The 24,362-nt window shown below is 37.7% G+C and overlaps 2 protein-coding genes across 2 annotated transcripts; both read left to right on the forward strand.

Moving 5' to 3' along the window:
• Positions 1-888: 888 nt before the first annotated feature.
• On the forward strand, positions 889-10,053 carry LOC121377090 (dipeptidyl peptidase 1-like). Its single transcript, XM_041504962.1, has 7 exons — positions 889-1,068; positions 1,906-2,014; positions 2,535-2,813; positions 4,224-4,373; positions 6,171-6,413; positions 7,159-7,385; positions 9,715-10,053. Exons 1-7 carry the CDS (start codon positions 940-942, stop codon positions 9,946-9,948), a joined length of 1,371 nt encoding a protein of 456 aa, XP_041360896.1. The 5' UTR covers positions 889-939; the 3' UTR covers positions 9,949-10,053.
• A 3,617-nt stretch (positions 10,054-13,670) lies between these two features.
• LOC121376889 lies at positions 13,671-23,103 on the forward strand. Its single transcript, XM_041504673.1, has 3 exons — positions 13,671-14,021; positions 17,995-18,147; positions 18,969-23,103. The coding sequence occupies exons 1-3, from the start codon at positions 13,769-13,771 to the stop codon at positions 19,166-19,168; spliced, it is 606 nt and encodes a 201-aa protein (XP_041360607.1). The 5' UTR covers positions 13,671-13,768; the 3' UTR covers positions 19,169-23,103.
• Positions 23,104-24,362: the final 1,259 nt, after the last annotated feature.

The raw sequence follows: 24,362 nt of genomic DNA on the forward strand, positions 1-24,362 counted from the left end.
ATCACGACGCCATCGAGGTCGGTACCACCACTGGGTTACGTCCCGCCCCTGTTTGAATTGTTTTAAATAACTATACGGTTCGAATTGTTTCTAAATAGCCGTATTAACCGGGACACAATACTTTCGGGGTAGCCTGAGTACTCTGACTGTAAGAGAGCTGGACGGACATTTGGACATAAATACGCTCTCATTACAAACGGGCTACTTTCGGGGGTACTAAAATGACAAGGGGCGGGACGCAGCCCAGTGATAAAGCGCCATCTTGATGCGCGGTCGGTCTAGGATCGATTCCCGTCCGTGGGCCCATTGGGTTATTTCTCGTTCCGTTCAATGCATCACGACTGGCATAACAAAGGCCGTGGTATGTGCTATCATGTCTGTGGTATGATGCATCTGAAAGATCTCGTGCTACTAATGGAAAAATGTAGAGAGCTTCCTCTCTAAGACTATATGTCAAAAATACCAAATGTTTGACATCCAATAGCGGATGTTTAATAAATCACTGTGCTCTAGTGGTGTCGTTAAACAAAACAAACTACTTTTTTTTAAATTCCTATAATTGGGCCTACATTGCAGCCGGAATATTATATTATGAGCGGAACACATATGATTTATCGCTTACTAAGCTGCTACGTGTGCATGCATTTTCGTAGGGGGTGTTTAGACTGTGGCAAGCGAACAACATGGGGGGTTCGGGGGAGGGAGGTTCGGGGGAGGCGGGTTCGAGACATGTTCCCCAGAAAAATTTATTGAAAAAAACAGAAGAAAAAAAAAAAGCCGAAACACTTCCCTGAACACGTGCCTACTAAGTATGTATACTAGTACGTCATTTGATCTGGTATTGACCTAGATATGACTAAACAAAACAAGTAGCTGTCATGTCACATGTGAGTCGCGTGCTGTTTAAAACCGCCTTTCTCGATCGTTCAGTTAGAGAAAATGTCGCCGTCCCTGCTCGTCACGTTAACGCTGTGTCTGGCGTTCGTCCCGCCGTCCGTACGTGCAGACACATTTGCCAATTGTTCCTACGAACAGATTGTCGGCACTTGGACGTTTTTGATGGGACCGGTAAGTAGAACCTGTAGTTTGTCACCTTTCTACTTAGTTACACAGAGTTTGTACGCTACGTCTACAGTATAAAATAACTCTTTAGAAGGTTTTAGGAAAGAAGGGAGGAAATGTTTTATTTAACGACGCACTCAACACGTTTTATTTACGGTTATATGGCATCAGACATATGATTAAGGATCACACAGATATTGAGAGAGGTAAGGCTGTGGTATGTGCTATCCTGTCTGTGGGATAGCGCATATAAAATATCTCTTGCTACTAATGGGGAAAATGCATTGGGTTTCCTTTATAAGTCTACCGGCCTCGGTGGCGTCGTGGTTAGACCATCGGTCTACAGGCTGGTAGGTACTGGGTTCGGATCCCAGTCGAGGCATGGGATTTTTAATCCAGATACAGACTCCAAACCCTGAGTGAGTGCTTCGCAAGACTCAATGGGTAGGTGTAAACCACTTGCACCGACCAGTGATCCATAACTGGTTCAACAAAGGTCATGGTTTGTGCTATCTTGCCTATGGGAAGCGCAAATAAAAGATCCCTTGCTGCTAATCGTAAAGAGTAGCCCATGTAGTGGCGACAGCGGGTTTCCTCTCAAAATCTGTGTGGTCCTTAACCATATGTCTGACGTCATATAACCGTAAATAAAATGTGTTGAGTGCGTCGTTAAATAAAACATTTCTTTCTTTTCCTCTCTAAATCTAGATATGTCAGAATTATCAAATGCTTGAAATCCAATAATCGATGATAAATTAAAAAAAAAAAAAATGTCTCAACATATTAATTAAATTGTTTAATCAGAAAACAATTTATTTCTTTTCTCGTCATTTTTGATATTAGGACAACAACGACAACACGATTAATTGCAGTATTCCATTTCAAGAGGTGACAACGTATACGCTTACGTTATACTTTCCGGATATCGCGGTGGACACAGCTGGGAATCAAGGTACATTGGTTTCAAGTGACAGACCCTAGTTTGAAAACACTACGATGTATAACACTACGGTGGAACTACACACACACACACACACACACACACACATTCTCTCTCTCTCTCTCTCTCTCTCTCTCTCTCTCTCTCTCTCTCTCTCTCTCTCTCTCTCTCTCTCTCTCTCTCTCTCTCTCTCTCTCTCTCTCTCACACACACACACACACACACACCTTCCTCTCCCGAGCTGGAGCAAATTCGGGCAAACAAATAGAGATATTCGGGCAAAATAAGCTTGCCTGAAACCTTTTCACTATGTATTTCCATCATTCTACCCACAATATTAGTTGTCAAAATGCGTAATGTAGTTTCCTATATGGCTGTTTCGCAGTAATGCTAATAGGAATATTGTTATCCAGATACGGGCGTTTTCGTTTAATTCGGCCAAAACTCATCCTGCCCCTTCCCCCCCCCCCCCCCCCCCCCCCCCCCTTACAAAATGTTCTGACTACATCTTGTTTTTATTTTTTCATTTCAGGATTTTGGACTCTTATTTACAATCAAGGCTTTGAAGTTGTTATCAATAATAAAAAGTTCTTCGCCTTTTCCTTTTATGCTGAAAACCCAAAGCCTTATGTTAGTGTTTGCAACGAAACCTTTCCTGGATGGTCGCACAATATCGACGGGCACAACTGGGCGTGTTATTCCGCGAGAAAGATATCCAAGTCGCCAAACAGTCCTCTGGTGTTCAAAGAGACAAACAGACATACGTGGAAATACGGCAGAAAATATATTCCAAATGTAGAATTCATTAATGGTATGTTATTACTTTTAATACAGTATTTATCACAGAGATGGTGTGATCGTAATCAGTAATCGTAATCGATGTTTTCATGTAATCGCAATCGTAATCGATTGCATTGCTAATGTAATCGTAATTAGCGATTACTTTCATAATTACTCATAATAATTTACTGCTGCACCATGCCCCAGTTTTGTGTCCTAATTCACTGCCGTAAAAAAATGGCATTCTGTGACAACAATGATTTTATTTAGACCATTTCATTCTTTCTAGTTGTTGAATTGTCTTACTATGTAATTTGTATTGTGATACCCTCGCCTCGGCCCCTTCCTACGCCCGTGATATTGATGTATATTTTGGATATAAATAAGGAATAGAAGTTATGACGAGCGGGCTATATTTATTTATGTTTAGATATTATTGGTGAACAGGGGTTATGGCGAGCGGGCCTATATTGATGTATATTTCAGATATAAATAAAGAACAGAAGTTATGCGAGCTGGCCTATATTGATATACATATATCTTATATGTAAATAAAGAACAGAAGTTATGGCGAGCCGAGCTATATTGGTGTATGTTTCAGATATAAATAAAGAACAAGTTATGGCGAGCTGGGATATATTGATAAATATTTTAGATATGAATACAACAGAAGTTATGGCGAGCCGGGTTATATTGATTTTATTTATGTTTAGATATAAATAATGAACAGGAGTTATGGTGAGCTGGCCTGTATTGATTTATATTTCAGATATAAATAAAGAACAGAAGTTATGGCGAGCCGAGCTATATTGGTATATATTTCAGATATAAATAAAGAATAGAAGTTATGGCGAGCTGGGATATATTGATAAATATTTTAGATATGAATAGAACAAAAGTTATGGCGAGTCGGGCTATATTGATTTTATTTATGTTTAGATATAAATACTGAACAGGAGTTATGGCGAGCTGGCCTGTATTGATTTATATTTCAGATATAAATAAAGAACATAAGTTATGGCGAGCCGGGCTATATTGGTATATATTTCAGATATAAATAAAAAACAGAAGTTATGGCGAGCCGAGCTATATTGATGTATATTTCAGATATAAATAGAGAACGGAAATTATGGCGAGCCGAGCTGTATTGATGTATATTTCAGATATAAATAAAGAACAGAAGTTATGGCGAGCCGGCTATATTGATTTATATTTCAGATATAAATAAAGAACATAAGTTATGGCGAGCCGGGCTATATTGGTATATATTTCAGATATAAATAAAGAACAGAAGTTATGGCGAGCCGAGCTATATTGATGTATATTTCAGATATAAATAGAGAACGGAAATTATGGCGAGCCGAGCTGTATTGATGTATATTTCAGATATAAATAAAGAACAGAAGTTATGGCGAGCCGGCTATATTGGTGTATATTTCAGATATAAATAAAGAACAGAAGTTATGGCGAGCCGATCTATATTGGGAATACCGTCACTGGAGTAACGCCGATCTTCTTCAAAGGGCTGGCGGATTCCGAAGTGGAAGGGCGTTTCCCAAAACGGCCCCTGTTACGTCATCGCAAGAGAAAGGTAAATTGCATTTTCTGAGATTGTCAGTCAGTTTAACATTCGTCTTTACATTTCGACAGGATCTAGCTCAGTCGGTTGAGCGCCCGTCTGAGGCGCTTGGTTCGTTGGGTCGAACCCTCTTGATGGACCCATTTTCTGACTGAGGTTTTCCCCCCGTCCCAACAACTGCCATGCTGCTAATATATCAAAGGCCGTGATAAGTGCTGTCCTGTCTGTGGGAAAGTAAACATAAAAGATCCCTCGCTGCTAGTAACATAACGTAGTGTTTCCCTAAAACAACGTGTCATAATTATCAAATGTTTAATACATGAATGTGCTCTAGTGGTGTCGTTAAACACAACAAACATCTGGCCACAGAACACATTTATTTTCCCATTTGGTTGACCAAAATCCGGAGGGGGCGGGACGTAGCCCAGTTGTAAAGCGTTCGCTTGATGCGCGGTCGGTCTGGGATCGATCCCCGTCGGTGGGCCCATTGGGCTATTTCTCGCTCCAGCCAGTGCGCCACGACTGGTATATCAAATGCCGCGGTATGTGTTATACTGTCTGTGGGATGGTGCATATAAAAGATCCCTTGCTGCTAATCGAAAAGAGTAGCCCATGAAGTGGCGACAGCGGGTTTCCTCTCTCAATATCTGTGTGGTCCTTAACCATATGTTCGACGCCATATAACCGTAAATAAAATGTGGTGAGTGCGTTGTTAAATAAAACATTTCCTTCCAAAATCCGGAAATATATTTAATATTATCTATTACATAGACATGTATATCTATATATAGTAATTCCAACCCATGCAAAAGTAGTGGGGGGGGGGGGGGGGGGGGGGGGGGGGGGGGGGTTGTGTACACCGGCCAGGTTTAGTGGGTGTGTTTGTTTAAACCAATATTCTGGGAGAAAGAGCAGGGGTTGACTTTTCCAGAGTATGTTGCCCCCAGACAGGCAGGGGTGCATCCAAAAAAAAAAGAAAAAAAAAAGATCTCCGTGGGCCTGCTGAAATTAATTTAAAAAATACTAGTGCTATAGCCTATAGCCACTAACACTGTATAGGAAGGAACTGTTTTTATTTAACGACGCACTCAACACATTTTATTTACGGTTATATGGCGTCAGACATATGGTTGAGGACCACACAGATATTGAGAGAGGAAAGCACTGGCTGGAACGAGAAATAGCCCAATGGCTCCACCGACAGGGATCGATCCTAGACCGACCGCGCAAAAAGCGAACGCTTTACCACTGGAATACGTCACGCCCTAACGCTGTATAGAAACATATAGCGTAAGGTCTCACTACACAGATGTCATCTGCCATTCAAACCCATGTTAAACTGCCCAACTTCAAGCGAAGATTGCCCATAGAACGGGTTCTCGTTGGCACTAACAACATACACCATTGCAAACATACATTATATAAGCATTTATTTTCACTCCAAAATTGAGAACATTTCCGTCTCAGTTTTTTGCTATATGACCGCATCTGGCTGTAGTACCGGTCCGAACAGGTGGTTCATTAACCGATTCACTCCGGCTGTCACTTGCGCTATATACCCATGTCCATAAAGGTCGATGCACAATATTACAAAATAACATGGGCAAAATACAGCCAGAAGGCTTACCATTAAACATACAGATTGTTTTAATTCTTCACCATTTCCTAGAAGTGAATATGTGAACCATAACATGTGCCACAATTAGGAACTATAGTGGACCGTCATCAATGAACTCTCACCCGGAAGTGATCTGTGTAGTGAGACCTAAATAATAATCATTGTGGTCTGTGGCCATCTTTACACTTCAGTTGCTGCCTCCTTGCCAAAAGAGTTCGACTGGCGAGATGTGAATGGCGTCAGTTTTGTGTCTCCGGTCAGAGACCAGGGAAGCTGTGGTAGCTGCTACGCGTTCGGCTCGATGGCTATGTACGAGGCACGTCAACGCATCGTCACCAACAACACCGTGCAGTTGGTGTTTTCCACGCAGGATGTCGTCAGCTGCTCACAGTACTCACAGGGTTGTGAAGGAGGGTTCCCCTACTTGGTGGCAGGTCAGTGGTTAGCAGAGTTTGAACCCAAGAGTCCCCGCTAACAGGGTGTTTGCTCCATATACTTATAAGCATGACGAGCGAAAATAAGCCATATCACCATCATTATTATCGTCGTCGTCTTTACATTATTATCATCGTAATCATCATCATCATCATGACAACGTTACATCAATATTACACCACCATTATCATCATCATCATCATCATCATCATCATTATCACAGACGTATAAGAATTACTAACACTGGGAAAACAGCGCTTTGTCCCAGGGGACAATGCGTTCGTGTGTACGCACGTGCTTTCCTTGTTTGCGTGTGTATGTATGTAAGTGTGTGTATATGTATGTGTGTGTGTGTGTGTGTGTGTGTGTGTGTGTGTCTCTCTCTCTCTCTCTCTCTCTCTCTCTCTCTCTCTCTCCTCTCTCTCTCTCTCTCTCTCTCCCTGTGTGTGTGTGTGTGTGTGTGTGTGCCCCCTAAGAATTTCGAAAACTCCAATTTTTTTAACTCGAACTATTTCTCTGTCCTCTTCAATTTCGAGTTATCGAAGTTTGTCTGTATACAAGTATGAAATATACCCTTGAAATTTTAATTTGCTCCCCTCGGTTAACACAAAAGGTGGGGGGAAACAAACGATAAAATATATGATATTTTTTTAGTTCTAGGAACCCTCCTCCCCAACTACAACCCTTTGTCTCGTACGTCTACGATAATCATTATGGTTTTTGTTTTTTTATTCTGTTATTTAGGAAAGTATGGCCAAGACTTCGGCTTGATCGAGGATTCCTGCTTCCCATACTCTGCCAGAGATGAACCATGTAAAATGTCACAGTGTCGCCGTTACTACACACGTGACTACTACTACGTTGGAGGATTTTATGGCGCGTGTAATGAGGCTCTCATGCGCATTGAGCTTGTCAAAAACGGACCAATAGCCGTGAGCTTTGAGGTGTATCCAGATTTTCCAAGCTATAAGGTATCAGTATTTAGTTAAAAATATGTCTATATAATTATTTAAGTTTAATGTTTCATGTACATCTAATTTATTGTAGCGGGAACTTTTGCTTATCTACACCCATTTATTAAATGGGGGCATGGCTAATTTTTCATCCAGGCAATAGGATTCTGATTTTCTGTAGGATGTACCCCAGTACCGTGTTGCGTAGCGTAGCGTAAAGTCTATTAACGTGCCTCTATCCAATTAAGGTTCAGGCACGTCTCTCCCACACCCAGTCTCTGGCATGGCCAGTGGTCGAGTGTGGGACAGATAAGTACCGTGTTGTAATAACAATACTACTACTACTACTACTAATAATAATAATAATAATAAGTTATAAAAAAAACACACATTACAGGAGGCCGAGCAATTTTGACGATACTTTATTTACACATTGTCATTAATAAATACGAAGTCAATAATTATACTACACAGTCATAAAATTAGCTATATACAAAATTCACCCCCAAACCCAACATTACCGACCGAGTTAGGTCCGTCAAGTGTCAGACGCAACGATTTGACTAAGAAAACTTTATTTCGTGGTGCGGAATCATTCATTTATTTGTTTGTTGTTACTTTTACTGTTACTATTATATTGCTATTACTCACCGCCTGGCCTGTATCACAAGACAAAATGTTATTAATTAATACTTATAAATCATCGATTAATTCTATTTATTTTCCTTTTCTGTCCTTATATGTTTATTCAATCGTTTTTCACAAACGTTTACATTCATTGAAAATTGTATTCGCTATTACCTATTATGGTAACTTGTGCTCATTTCATTTGTGTGTGTGTGTGTGTATGTGTGTGTGTGTGTGTGTGTGTATATATATATATATATATATATATATATATATATATATATATATATATATATATATATATATATATATATATATTCTTAAAAAAAGATGGGGAACCTGAAATATTAATGTTAATATCAACTAGACTGAACGTTTTGACCACAGACATCCTAGTAAAGAACATTCAGAGGCCTAATTCACTAAACTCTCGCAACTTTGTGATCTCGCAGTGCAATGCTAAAAGACTTCCAAAGAGGATGCTTTGTTGTCTAGCAGAGCCTAAGAGAGCTTTGTGAATTAGGCCCCAGGTCTGTTTATCAACACACCGAAACACATTCCATAGTTTGCACATGCATCATGCAGTAACAGTGAGTTGCCTCGTACACGTGCGTTGGGTGTCATTCTCGATTTTGACAATTTCCAGGAAGGTCCATTAATCACCGTGGAACATTATTTCTGTCAATCTTATTCATTCTGTTGATCATACAGTTGTTATTATTTTGTTTTTAGTCATTTTTATTGTTTGAATTTGCGATTTACTGATAAAAAAACGTCAACTTGCAAATTTCACTTTTGGTGGTCATAAAACCTACTGTAACACTGAACTACCGGTTGTAATGTTTGCCCAATTAATTCACTATTATCATATAACCATTCCCCACAGCTAATATACCTTACAATTTTGGCAATTGTAAATTCTTATTAGAGTTCCCCTACTTTTTTTTAAGAGTATATATATATATATATATATATAATATATATATACATGTATATGTAATAAAATGTTTTCAGTAGATGTGTTTTCAATCAAAACCTGTGCTTCGGAAGGGAAAGTTTAGATGAGGTATAATGTCATTACACTGGACTTTTCTCCCAAAATCCGACCACCCTGTAGTCAAGCCGCCGTGTATATGACCACTTCTGTGCTCATGTGTGTTCACAAAGATAGTCGCCCACGTGGAGGTTGTATTTATGGAATTCATCTTTGTACGCAATATTTAGCACCATGTGTTCACGGTAGTCGAGAGGCCTTGTGCGCAAAAATATCCTTGCTAGGTGCAGTATCGGGTACATACAAAGGTAGTTGTCGGCAGTGCAGATTAAAACAGAAGCTATCAGAAGACTCGGGAACTGTTGAAAAGGGCTTACGTATTATGTAATTAGTCCTTCATCAGTCCAACAGGAGAGTTTAGGGGGTTTTATCTGTCCTTCTGACTGATTGTCTGTCTGTCTGTTCTTATGTCCGTCTGTCCCACATATAGTTTTCCGAACCTTTTGCCTCAAAATATTGAGCTGAAATGTTGTCTGTAGGTTTATCATGTACTATTACAGATCAAGTTTGACTTCCATAGTGATTTACCCATTTTTGACAGTTATGGCCCTGGAACTGAGGAGATACGGAAAAAGGTTTGGGCACGGAAGGAGACAAGTATTGCTTTAGCAGTACTCTCAGTAATATCTTTGATATTGATGTCTGCACTTATTTTTTTAATTTCAGGGTGGAATTTACATTCATACCAAGTTGGCTGACCGATTTAATCCTTGGGAAATAACCAATCACGTGGTACTCATTGTCGGCTATGGAAGGGATTTGAAAAGTGGGGTGCCGTTTTGGATTGTGAAGAATAGCTGGGGAAACAAGTGGGGAGAAGACGGCTACTTCCGAATTAGGAGAGGAACTGACGAATGCAGTATGGAAAGCATGGCTGTCGGGATAACGCCGATCTTATAAAACTAAACAATCGGGTGTTTCCGGTTATTCCCGACCATACCCGTTGGGAAGCATAACGGGCTTTCAGAAATAAATGTATATAAATATTTTTCAAAATGCATATTATTTAAATTGTGTTGTTTGTTTCTTTTAGTTATTAAAAAACCCCACACATACACTTAGCACACTAAGTAGGCCTAACTTATTTCAGACATTTGTTAATTCTGACACGAAATAATCAAGAGGATATACATACTAAATTTTTCCATTATATTAGTAGCAAGGAATCTTTTATATGCACCCTGTCAGATAAAAGATCTACCTACTGCGCTAGATGCCTTCTCTTCTTAAGTAAAAGTAAGAGTTTGTTTTGTGTATTAATAATGTAAAACATGTAATTTTGACATATAGTCTTAAAGGAAACCCGCTATATTTTTTCATTAAAAGCAAAGGACCTTTTTATAAGCATCATCTCACAGATAGGATACTACACATTACGGCTTTTGATATACCAGTCGTGGTGCACGGACAGGAACGAGAAATAGTCCAATGGGCCCACCGACGGGGATCGATCCTAGACCGACTGCGCATCATGCGAGTGCTGTACCACTGGGCTACGTCCCTCCCATAAAAAGAAGTTAGTTAAACAAAAAGACTTGACAAGATAAAAGGCGCGGATCCAGCGTTTGTCTTGACCTTCCACTCCACCCCATTTACGACAACAAAATTCACTGGCAATATTTTTTTCTCGTTCCAAACAGTGCACCACAACTAGTCAAGGGCCATGGTATGTGCTTTTCTGTCTGTGGGAAAGTGCATATAAAAGATCCCTTTCTGCATTAGAAAAAAATGTAGCGGTTTCCTCTGACGACTACAAGTCAGAATTATCAAATGTTTAACCTCAAATAGCCGATAATAAAATAATAATAATACAAAGTAAAATACTTTTTTTTTTAAAGTACAAAAATTCAATAAAGGTTTGACCTATAGGATATTTGGCAATGTTTTTCTTTTTTTAATTTATGTGAGCCAGAATAATGAATACTTAAGATTGCACGCAGATCTTCTAATAACCCCGCATGTTCATAATTAGTACATTTGTATTTCACTTGGACATAGGAGTACGGGCTCCCGGCAGACTGACTTTTGACCAAAATAAACGAAAATCTCCGAATCTGGATAACAACATGTATTTATATTAGCATTACTACCAAACAGCTATATAGGGTTGCAAACGAATCACTATGCATTTTTACATGGATTACAACTAATTTTTAGGGTAGAATGATGGAAATATATACATAAATACATGGTAAAAAGGTCTTTGATTAGCATATTTTACCCAAGAATTATAGTTAAATACTCACGCGGATTTCCAGTGATGTTTAATTCTCCACATGTATCAGTATTTAAAATTTAATAAAATATGCCTCCCCTTCCCCTTAAAAAAACAAACAAAACCCCTAACTCACATAGACCTTTATCACAGCTCTATTTTCTCCTTATCGTTTCATTAAAAAAAGACAGTCGTGCAACTACTAATCAATGTTACATGTCTATCCACAAATTACTTATTTATGTATTTACTTATTTATTTATTTATTTATTTATTTTATTTATTATTTTATTTTATTTTATTTTATTTTCACTATCATTTATATCAGATACATACAACTTCACTTGAAATAATATCTCATATTTACGAAGTTTTAAAACATATATGAGCCGTCAGACGCGAAAACCTACAAGTTAGCATGACGTCAGAAACAGAGTAAACGCGGCTCAAAGTTTTGAAGAATTTAGAATATGACATCTTCTTCTTTACATGAAGATCAGTTTGAAGTAAACATATATCTGTATGTACAATAGTGTTTAGTTACTATTTTATATTTTGTACCTGAGAACATTGGTCGAGATCGTTAGCGATACCATCAGCACTTTAATACGCATTTACAAGTGTAGGGAGAAGTCCTATATATCGATATGGTATGCAAGTGTCACACGTTTTTATAACTTTTATAAACCCGGTTTTAAATATGGCTTTTGCCCCCCCACCCCCCCACCCCCCCACCCCACCCACCAACTAGACTGTGTCCCTCCACTACAGATTGTGCCCGCTCCCCTCCCCCAACTCCAAATATCGTTTCTACAGGCCTGTATCATTTAATTTTATTCCAAATACCGAACAAAATTTTAAATAACTTGATGAAAAGAAATCCCAACAAGAATCCTGAATGTATTTCTCTGTATAATGTTTTATAAATATTTAAATTATTTTAAATACAATAAATATCTGCATACATACACGCGCGCACACGTTAATATTATTTCAGCCCATATCCGATATTTATTGCGTACGAATCTGAACCGATGGTTTGTCGGGCGTTAACAACAAAATATTTTTTTATTTTGTGATAAGCAATAATTCACAAATGTCTCCAATTAGTCTTGTTGGATGTCGACGGAATTTTCGGGTTCCCTACTGATAGAATAATTAATCATGGAGATATTCACATTCCTATTGTGTGGCCTCCCATTGTCTACGCCCCCCAACTTGTCCACAGGTCTGTTTTTGCGAGATCTCGCGTGAGTTCGCGGTTTGCGTCCTCGAGTTACCCCGCAACGGGCACATGCGCAGTCGAATGTGAAAGAGGTCTATTAGCTCAGAGGCGGATTTAGGAGGGGGGCCCACCCCACCACCTCCAAGTTTTGCAACAGTTATAATTTTATTATATATTAATTTTCACCCCCCTCCAAACTTTCCCCAAAGTTCCCTTGGCATTCCGCCTCCTGTCATTGATCCCCACCCCCCCCCCCACCCCCCCAAAAAAAAGAGAAGAAAAAAAAAGAGAGAGGATTGTTCTGGATCCGCCACTGTAGTTAACCTATACCAAATATCTACATCAAAGAGAACAGATCCAAATTAACCGAACATTAATTAGCCTAATCAATATGCTTTAATTTATAATCACCGGTTAAATAATTACACCTGTCAACACCTGTGCAGGTGTGTTTATTAGAAAGATCGTTTGATGATGACTTTACCTTTTCTTCCTTCTCTGTTAGTAAATTTAGAACAAGTTATGTTTATTATGTTTTTTATTTTATTATATTCATAAATATAAAATGCTGAGAGAGGCGTTAATATACGCTATAATATCTGTTGGAGGGGCGGGATTTAGCTCAGTCGGTTGAGTGCTCTCCTGGGGTGCTTGCGTCACAGTATCGAACTACCTAGGTAGATCTATTCAAATGATTTTTTCACCACAACTGGTCAAATGCCGTGGTACGTGCTTTTCTGTCTGTGGGAAAGTACATATAAAAGATCACTAGCTGCCAATGAAAAAATGTAGCTGGTTTCCTCTGGTGATAATATGTCAGAATTATCAAATATTTAAAATTCACTAGCAGATGATTAATTAATCAATGAGCTTTAGGGGTATCGTTAAACGAAACAAACTTCATAATAGTTGTTGGCCAATTCCCAGACCACTAAATTTTTGAACGATGATAAATATTATTTAAACCAAATAATGTGCTGGGGTGTCGTTAAACAAGCATTACACTCCCAGTTTTGAGTACCAGCAAACGTAATAACAATGGAATGGACGTACGACAATCAACCACCCCTTCTAATACACAACAAATGAACTCAACTAGCTAAGTCACCTCGAGAACAAATCTAAACATCAGTTATCTCCCTTATGACAGCTGCAAAAACCTATGACGCTTTATAACCAATGAGATTATTCAGGCGACAGGTGAGATGACCCAATAACAAAACAACGCTGGATTGAAACTTCTGGTTTTTGAAAAAAGTTATAATATTGAGACTTAAAAAATGGGCAGAGCGACGGCATTTATCGGCATTGGGTGCGTCGCCCTCGCCGTTCTGTGTATGGTGTTGGCGTTCGCAAGTCCGTACTGGGTGGAATCCTGGGGTAAATTTCAGGGTCGGTTCGTGAAGATCGGACTGTGGGAAGTGTGCTTCAACGACTACACCTTCTACAAGGATTACAATGGGAAACGCTACAAGGGCTGCTGGTACATCTTCTCCAACGCCATCAGACCCATCTGGGAGTGGATTTCTCCACGTGAGTACTTCATTAACGCTAATTACACCTGTCAACACCTGTACAGGTGGGTTTATTAGAGAGATCGTTTGATGAAGCGGAATCCAAAATGGCGGACTTTCAGGTGCTATTTTAAGCAGTTTTAACTGGTGAACTTAAAAGTTTGGTTTATCAGCATCATATAAATATAAAAAATAACAGATTAACAGGTGATAAATACGGGGTAATAGTAGATACTGATTTAATGTGTACTGAACAATCAAATTGTTTAATTGCATGTATTTAAAGTACTCGCCAATAGCCTCTGCTTATGCAACCACCTGTCGTAAGAGACCACACTAGTGTTGATACTGTAAGTGACAATCTGATTAAAATTAGCTCTACTGGGTCTACCAGTAGATCTAACAGCATTGTGTGGACTCCCAGACAGACCAGACAGACAGATAGTTTATTAAAGTCTCACCTCATTACAACAAAATAAAAATACAACATATACATACAATCAATAAAAGTAATAAAATTGTAATGAGCCACTCTATACTGAGTTACGAGAGACTATTGAATAAAAACATCTAAAGAAGACAAAAAACCAAAAACAAATATACAGCTAAAACAATTGCAGCACAGATAAAACAATAAGATATATACACAAATCATTTCATAGTGTATAAAAGGGATTTTCTATGTTTAAGAATAAAATAGCAGGTTTTGGCATATAAAATACATATATCGGGACAGGACAAGATAAAACACACTTTTTGGATGTCGGTGCATTGATCAAAATTTAAAAGTAATGTTCTACAGTAAGCGAGTACTTCTAATCTAATATTTACATAAAACGTGGCACTCGTCTTCAGTGTGGTTGGGACAATTAAAACACGTTCTTTCTTCCAGTGGTGTATTATTGTATCGACCGGTTTCAACTTTCAGGGGGGCAACTCTGCATCTAAACTTAGCGAGAGCACTTCTGTGGTATTGAGGCAAGTAACTGGTTACATAGGGCTCTACTTTAAAAATATCTTTAAAACAAGAATAAATTCTTAATTTATTCCCCCCCGACACCTGTTCTGCCGTGTGGTTGTAGTAACGCCCGTTTCCATTCTGTTAAGACTTCTTCGTTGACTCTGTCCTTCACCTTGCTGACTACATACTTTTTACCATATTTGCATTGTAAGTTAAGGAAGTGATTTAGGCCAAGTTTAATGAATTTATTGTTGACTTTAAAGGACCAGTTATTTTTCCTGCGTGTTGACCACCGGTGAGACCACAACCAGATGCGAGACGTGATTCGGTGTTGATTCAAATTTCTCAATCTCATATAATGCCTTGATACAGTCCCCCACTGCCGAACTATTGGAGGAATCCAGCCCATGTCCCCGCCTGCACGCGTTATTTGGGGTGTATTTTCGTAATCCGAGAAAGAAACGTATGGCTCTGTTATGTATAGCATCAATACAAGAAAATTGTGAGGTTCCCCAGATAGCTGCTCCATAGTCAATAATGGACCATACCATAGTATCGTAGAGCTTGGTGTATGTACGATATTGCATTCCATCGAGACATTTGTATTTAGAGATTAACAGACTGAGTGCCCTGCTGGCGGAACAGGCTACGGATTTGGCCATGCGGCTGTAGTTGAAATGTTCAGCTAAGAGAAGTCCCAAATAATTATAGCATTCAACAATCTCCAGTACATGATCACCACACATAAAGTTACAGTTTGTCTTTACAACTGATGGATTTCAACAATCTCCAGTACATGATCACCACACATAAAGTTACAGTTTGTCTTTACAACTGATGGATTTCAGCAATCTCCAGTACATGATCACCACATATAAAGTTGCAGTTTGTCTTTACAACTTATGGATTTCAGCAATCTCCAGTACATGATCACCACATATAAAGTTACAGTTTGTTTTTACAACTGATGGATTTCAACAATCTCCAGTACATGATCACCACATATAAAGTTACAGTTTGTTTTTACAACTGATGGATTTCAACAATCTCCAGTACATGATCACCACATATAAAGTTACAGTTTGTCTTTACAACTGATGGATTTCAACAATCTCCAGTACATGATCACCACACATAAAGTTACAGTTTGTCTTTACAACTGATGGATTTCGGAAGTGTATCACTTTAGACTTTTCAACGTTGATGGTCATCTTATTTGTATGACACCAGGTATTCAAACAGTCAAGCATGATATTGAGGTCATCCTCCGATTCTGCTAAAAGAATAATGTCGTCAGCGTAAGCCAATATACCAACAGTAGAATCATCAATCATTATTCCTACTTCGAGCTCTGTTATTGCAACAATTGGGTCATTAACGAAAAGGTTAAACAATAAGGGAGACAGCAAACATCCTTCTTTAAGGCCACAACTAACATCGAACCAGGATGTACAGCATCCATTTAAGCGTACACAACTTTTTACATTTTTATATAGTGAGACATTAAACATTCGACCTTTGATGTTAGACTCGAGTAACTTCGTCCAAAGAATATTTCTATCTATACAGTCATACACTTTTCTAAAGTCGATAAACGCCACATATGTAGATTTCTTCATACTTTTTCTGGTTTCTATTATAGATGTTACACTTGAGACGTGTTCTGTTGTGGATCTTCCCCTTCTAAATCCATTTTGACAATCACTAATAATTGGATTGTCTTCGGTATATTTCATAATATGGAGTTCAAAACACTGCAGTATAATTTACTTGTAGCACTGGCTAGTGTAATACCTCTATAAGACATAGGGTCTCTTTGATCATTAACAATAGATTTGGGGATGGGGTTGATGATTCCTTTTCCCCACACAGTGGGGGAAACACCTTTATCAAAACACAAATTAAAACGTTTATGAAGGAAATACACTGAATTATGATTCCGGAGTGCCTCGACTGGGATACCGTCGAAACTAGGGGACTTTCCATTCTTAGCTTGTACCATGGCTTTTCGTATCTCACTTACTGTTATGTCGACATTCATTTCTGTCATTCTATCACCATTTTCTTGATATATTACAGTCTCCTCAGAGCCTTTATTACAATTCAACAGGTCTGAATATGCTTTCTTCCACGTTTCTAGCACAACATCCTTTTCTGCACTAACCGACCCATCTGCTAATTTAACCTCCATAGGTATTGCCCTTCTCCTTTCCCATCCTACTCCTACTTTCCCTATCTGTTTCCAAAACACATGCTTATCAGTCTCACACAAACGTTCTAATCTTCTAAAGTTCTACGAATGTGCATCCGTTTGGCTCGCTGTGTTGCCCTATCAAAGTATTTTCGTTTAGTTACATAGACAGCTTTAAGACGTTTTTTCTGCGGCCTGTTACATTTACACCAGTTTTTCTCAGCTAGGCACATACCTTTCCATAGGTTATCTAAATGCTCGTTCCACCATTCCTTTTTTCGTCGACCTTTCTTATGTCTCATCGAATCATATTTAAAAGTTCTAGTTGGTAGTGATGAATGCATATCCTCCAAGACATACTTGGCAAAAGTATTAAAAGCACCATCAACATCATTCTGTTCTTTATCGGATGCCGCAAACGAAACTATTGCTCTTGCAATTTTCACAGGTTTGTTCTTTTTAAATATTCAGCAAGAGGCGCGCTAAAACCATGCTTTAGGTGGATGATTAAAATGCTTCGGAGATAAAATGAAAGTGCTTCTTAGTTGTGAAGGACTGGATTTTTATTGTTCGTTCCAGCATGGTTCATCGCTGCACGGGTGCAAGCGAATTAGGGTTTCACCATTTTTATTTTTCATTTCAGCATGGTTCATCGGTGTACAGGTGCTAGCGAATTAAACCCTGATTTCACCATTTTTATTTTTCGTTCCAGCATGGTCTATCAGTGTACAGGTACTAGCAAATCAGACCCAGATTTCGCCATTTTTATTTTCGTTCCAGCAATGAGCAGGTGCTAGCGAATTAGACCCTGATTTCCACTATTTATATTTTTCGTTCCAGCATGGTTCATCGCTGTACAGGTGATGGTGAGCATATCGCTGCTGTTTGAAGTCATTGTCGCCATCTGCCTCATCCTGTACCTCTTCAAGCTGTTCCCGTCCTACCTACATACTGTGGTGATGCAGGTGTCGGCCGGCGCAATGGCCATATGTCGTAAGTCACCTACTCTTTATCATTTTGAGGGTGGGGCATAGCCCAGTGGTAAAGAGCCAGCTTGATGCACGGTCGGTCTAGGATCGATCCCTGTTGGTGGACCTATTGGGCTATTTCTCATTCCAGCCAGGGGCGGGACATAGCCCATTGGTCAAGTGCTTGCTTGATGTATAAAAGATCCCGTGCTGCTAATCGAAAAGAGTAGCCCATGAAGTGGCGACAGCGGGTTTCCTCTCTCTATATATATATATATCTGTGTGGTCCTTAACCATGTCTGACGCCATATAGCCATAAATAAAATGTGTTGAGTGTGTCGTTAAATAAAACATTTCCTTCCTTCCTTCCTTCATTCCAGCCAATGCACCACGACTAGTATATCAAAGGCCATGGTATGTGCTATTCTGCCTGTGGGATGGTGCACATAAAAGATCCCTTGCTACTGATGAAAAAAATGTAGCAGGTTTCCTCTCTAAGACTATATGTCAAAATTACAAATGTTTGACATCCAAAGATTGATTAATCAGTGCTCTAGTGGTGTCATTAAACAAAACAAACAAACAAACAAATGATGTCATGTATCTTGTATGATGTCATGCGGCAAACACCTTGCTAGGTTGACGATACTCTATTTGCATACACAAAAATGGAATAAATAATAATTTTTCCAACTATTCCCATAGGATTGCAGGATAAAAGAAATAACTCGCAGAGCGTTGCTGCATTGGCCATTCTAACCGTCACAGGATAAAACTGATATCTTAAGACAGTAATCAGTTATTACCTATATATCTACATTGTCAGTGTGTTTGATGTGATTTCAGTGCTGTTCATCTTCATATCGGTGGTGGTGTTTGGTTTGATGAAGGAGGACCGGGACTGGGTCCCACGACCCGACATGAACTTCCTTTCCTGGTCCTACGGTCTGTGCTGTATGTCTGGCATCTTCTGCATCGCATCCAGCTACCTGCTCTTCAAGGCTTCCAAAGAGAGCAAAGATGTCGACACCGTGTACAGAAGTTAAACTCTTGTTAACCAGCATTGCCTTTAGCTATCTTATATTCATGACTAAGAACCAGGAGAGAGTAAAGATGTTGATGATCACAGTTTACAGAAGTTAAACTCTGTTAACCACCAAATTATATATATATATATATATAAGACATCCATGTATAATAATGGGTAGTCAAACAAAATTTATAATGTATAATATTGAGTGCCTCCCTCCCCCCAAATATATAACCCTACTGAATATGGAATTACCTAAATAGTATAGGTATATTTCACACCCAGCAATAAATGCAATGAGCGTCACATTTTTTTTACGTACAATTTTGCATCTGTTGCTATTTTAACAATATTTGACATTTGACATATGGGCGTGAAATGTTCACTGAAGGTGGAAAATATCCATATTGTAATGGGCATAAAATATCAAAGTAAGAGTCCACATACTTTTTTTTTTGTAATACAATTCCATAATCATTAGGGTTAATGTTTTATTTTGGGCCGTCCAATATATGTACTTCTTGTACAGCTGATCTGCAAGTTAGTAGCATAAGTAGCTGTATGTTTCTAGGGGAGGTCCACAAACAAGTGGGGAAGGTGTGGAGCAGATGAAAGTGATGTGGCTAGCCATTATTAAATGGAATACAGCAAACTGTTTCGGGGGAGGTTAGAGTAGGGGAGAGATAGTTCGGAAATAAAACAAGCATATACACACACACACACACACCCCCCCCCGTACCTTTGTCAAAAATGTCTGAATATCATTTTTATATGACATTTAATGTATATCAGCACAACAGACTCATGTTGATCAACCTATTGTGTACCCTGCCCACCCCTTTTTGATCTCCTACTTGAACTTCAACTCGTTTTACCATGCCCCTATACCACTAAGGTTTCAGGCATGTCCATCCTGGGTCCCGTCTTTGGATAGTCAGGGACTTGACCCGGGACAGAATGTCCAACTCTTCTTACTAATAACATATTGGTTACTTGGTATCTTGTCTGATCACATTAAAGGGCAATAACTCTAAATATTATTTTAATATCTGAAGAAGGTATGGGCTAAACTTCAATATTACACATTGTTGCTGCTCAAAAATCTTTGTATAACAATGAATAAGTTTTAATAATTTAACGTGGTATAGCATATGCTTTTTAACATATTGGGTTGTGATAAAAACTAAATATATGTGATTTGGTGCTGAATACATCACACAAATTTAATTTTTTTTATTGCCATAGTTCCACTTGACTTGACTTTAATCTTTTAACATGCTCCTATATCCCAGAGGTTTCAAGCATGTCTATCCCAGGGCCCCCGTCTCTGGAGGCCACGGGCCGGCTCCGGGACACCCATAGTTCTACAATATTTTTTTAATAAACAATATATACACATTTCTCTTCAAATCATTCACAACTGCTTGAGTTCAATTTTGATTGATGATGTATATTACATCTGTATAAATATATATAACACTGTTGTACTAATGTGTATTTTGTATGAACGTAATCAAACAAAGTATTCGTTAAACACTGAAATATGCACAATTTGTGATTATATTTCTTTTGTATATAACTGTATTTCCTAATTTTGTTTTATTTAAACCAAATTTAGTTCAAATACAGATAACATTTTATTTCATGTTAAATTTTTTTTTATTATATATTAACGGATACTTTGTAAATGGTTACATTTTTAATATGTTATTTACTTGAAAATTGCTTGGTATTCCATTAGTTTGGAATAGAAAAACTCATAACATTCCAATTTGTATATAAATAAAACATATCCATGTATTCAGGAATAGATTAGTGGATGTCGACATATTTTTAGTAATTTGTTTATAGTATGACATAAATGTTGTATTTACCTATGTGCAATCTGGAAAAAAGGTTAACTAATCTATGTAATAACATTACATTTGAAGAGTTCAGATGCAAAAACTGATAAATCCATTTTTGTAATTTTCTGTAAAACATAAAGTCCACAATGGGCGATCTTAATTTGAAATAAGTAAAGTAAATAAAGAACAGAATTAAAAAAAAAAACAAGTATGAAAATCAGAACATAACGCCTTGAACTGACTAATAATAGCAGAAGTCGGTTTTTAGATCAAATCGCATTTATCGGTTTTTGCACCTAAACTCTTTCATTTACACATGAACATATAATGGAGATACTAACAAAAGTCACATCAGACTGAGCTGTCGGTAAACTGGATTATGTTCATTACGTGGATTTCATTATCTGGTTCAGTTTGAATTTTCTACTAGCTATTAAACTGACCTTCCATTCTAAATTGCGATATATGAAAAGAGCAGACTGTAATAACATTTGGCTTAAGACTTTATTGACAAAATCTCCGTAAATAAAATGTGTTGGGTGTGTCGTAAATAAAACAATTCCTTCCTTTTATTAACAAATTCAGAGACAAATTGCTACCCATTTTCAGTCTTCACCACGAGCACCTGAAGATCATTCTCCTAAAATGGTGCTAGGCAAGCAGTCACATGTAGTTTTGAATAACATTTATGAACAAATTTATTGAGTTGTGATAAATTTTCCACTTTCCAGGGGAGTGTAATTAATAACTCGCCTTTCCTGGCAAAGACTGCATTTTACTTGGTTAAAACATGTAGTTTTGAATAACATTCGTTGAAAAATGTATTGCATGGTGATAACATTTTCACTGTTCCAAAACTTTCCAGGGGAGTGCAATTGATAAAGCAACCCTTCCTGGTTAGTTATTAATATTTTTTGCACAGCATTCACCAAAAATGGTAAAAAAATATTTTAGAGATCTAGATTGCTCCTGGGTGTTAGATTTAAACTCTTAAATAGTAGATGATTTTGCATCTAGTATTTATCAAAAATGGTTTTAATGCATTGCAGTTACGTTATGTTTTACCTTTGTCATAAATTTTGCATTTGTTTTATCTTTTTTTAATATATTTTTTTGTATTGTTTTAAGACATTAATATTTTAAAACTAAAAACTTTTTTTTTCTTCTTGAAATATTAGTACATTTTTTAAAGAGGTGAACTTATTTAATTATTGATATTAAAAGCTTTCCATATAATTTTACTACATAGTTATTTTAATTTGTTTTAATAACCGATTTTTAAATAGTGAATAAAAAAAGGAACTTACTGTTATTTTAACTATTGTCCTTAATTAGGGCTACCTCTAGGTGACCAGAAAATTTCGCCAAATTGTCTATTAAACTTTAAAAAATGTTAAAACACAGTTATTTACTAACAATATCAATTATTATATACTAGTCTTATTCAACTTACCGTACTAGCACAATAACAATGCTATATGACCCTGATTTATAACCTCCACTTCATATACGGTCTACCCATGCGCGGGTGTAGGCTATACATCCGGCAAGGGGAGATAATTCTGCAGTGGAGGTTATAACTCAGGGTCGTATAGCATTGTTGTTGTGCTAGTACTATGTAAGTATGAATAATAATGAAAATTAAGAAAAAAAATTTCTCAAATTATTTCGCCAATGGTTTTTAAAATTCGTAAAATTGGCGAATTTGGCGAGTGCCAAATCTATCCCTGCTTAATGCTTCGCATGTTCATTACGGTATGCTTCAACTATAGCAGTCTTATAACATTTTTATATTCAGGATCCAAAGTTTTCATTTTCATTATTATATGAATTAGTTCTAAAAATTCATTTTTTAATTTAAAATCTTTTTTTAAAAGAAGTAGAACAACATTCCAAGAAAAAAAAAAAGAATCAAAATTACCCTCCTGATTTGTTTTAATATTGTTTTTTAATTTTACATTCCACAAAATAAATGCATTGTAAATAATATTAATACAGATGCAGTGAGTAGTACAAATATACTGGTTTTGTGCTCATTTGTCATATCATTATGCATTGTAAATGTAAGAGGACATTTTTTTTACATTAAAATAATTAAATACCATGTGTTTGTTTGTTTGTTTTGTTCTTGCTGTACAGTAATTAAAGCCACTTTCTCTAGTCTTTCCTACAGGGAAAGCCGTTTTCTTATTTTGTGTATGTCGTTGTCTATTTCTGAGCCGATTGTTTTCTGCATTGCACACAAAAATAGTGGGATTTTGGGGTTTTTTAAAAATTATTTGCAAAACATACTTTTCTGTTTACCTCAATTCAAACTGAAATTATTTACAAAAAAGGTCACTGTTCATGGAGGCTGGAAAGGACTATAGAGTTGCAGCATAATGTTACATAGGATCATCCATATAAAAATTTATGACTGAGGTTGACTTACTTAATAGTTTATACCGGTAAAAGGGGTATGTGTGGGCATAGCCTAGTGGTAAAGTGCTTGCTGAATGCACAGTCCGTTTTGGATAGATTCCTGTCTGTGGGCCCATTGGGGCTATTTCTCATTCCAGCCTGCACCAAGACTGGTATGACAAAGGCTGTGGTATGTATTATCCTGTCTGTGGGATGGTGCATTAAAAAGATTCCTTGCTACTAATAGGAAAATGAAGTGGCTTTCTTCGCTTAGACTATATGTCAAAATTACCAAATGTTTGACATCCAGAAGTTCCATGATTACTAAATCAGTGTGCTCTAGTGGTGTCGTTAAACAAAACAAACTTTTAAACTGATAATCAATTTATTTTTTTAAATCATCTGACATGAATATTATGTATTCAATACTAAAAAACATAACATCTTGGGCACGTACGATGGTGGGTGAACGGGATACCCTTCCCCATAAAAACTAATTTAAAATATTGTCCCCCATTTAGTGCAGTCGAGCAAAAAAAAGGGCATTTCTAAACTTTTATTTGTCGAGGTGTGTGGGTGGGGGGAGGGGCAAATGTCTCCTTTCTATTCACAGCTGTGTAAAAAAAAAAATACAACTAAAAAAAAAAATCCTTTATTTTGACCCTGCATCCCACCTGCCTTTGTCAGAAACCATTTGCAGGTGAAATCTCCGTCTATCCCTGTGTTCACAAGGTGAATTGCCGCTGGATCATCTCCATGCTACGGTGGCTGATTGCCGCCAAAACAAATAAATCACTACTTTTCGTACGGCGTTTTAATGCCGTAATAGGGCATTATAACGCCGTATTACAGCGTTATAATGCCCTCTTACGGCGTTAAAACGCACTATTACTGCGTTATAATGCCCTATTTTACGGCATATTAACGCCATAATTTACGGCGTTAATTCGCTATAATATTGTA

The sequence above is a fragment of the Gigantopelta aegis genome, chromosome 7, assembly GCF_016097555.1.
Source record: "Gigantopelta aegis isolate Gae_Host chromosome 7, Gae_host_genome, whole genome shotgun sequence".
Lineage (NCBI taxonomy): Eukaryota > Metazoa > Mollusca > Gastropoda > Neomphalida > Peltospiridae > Gigantopelta > Gigantopelta aegis.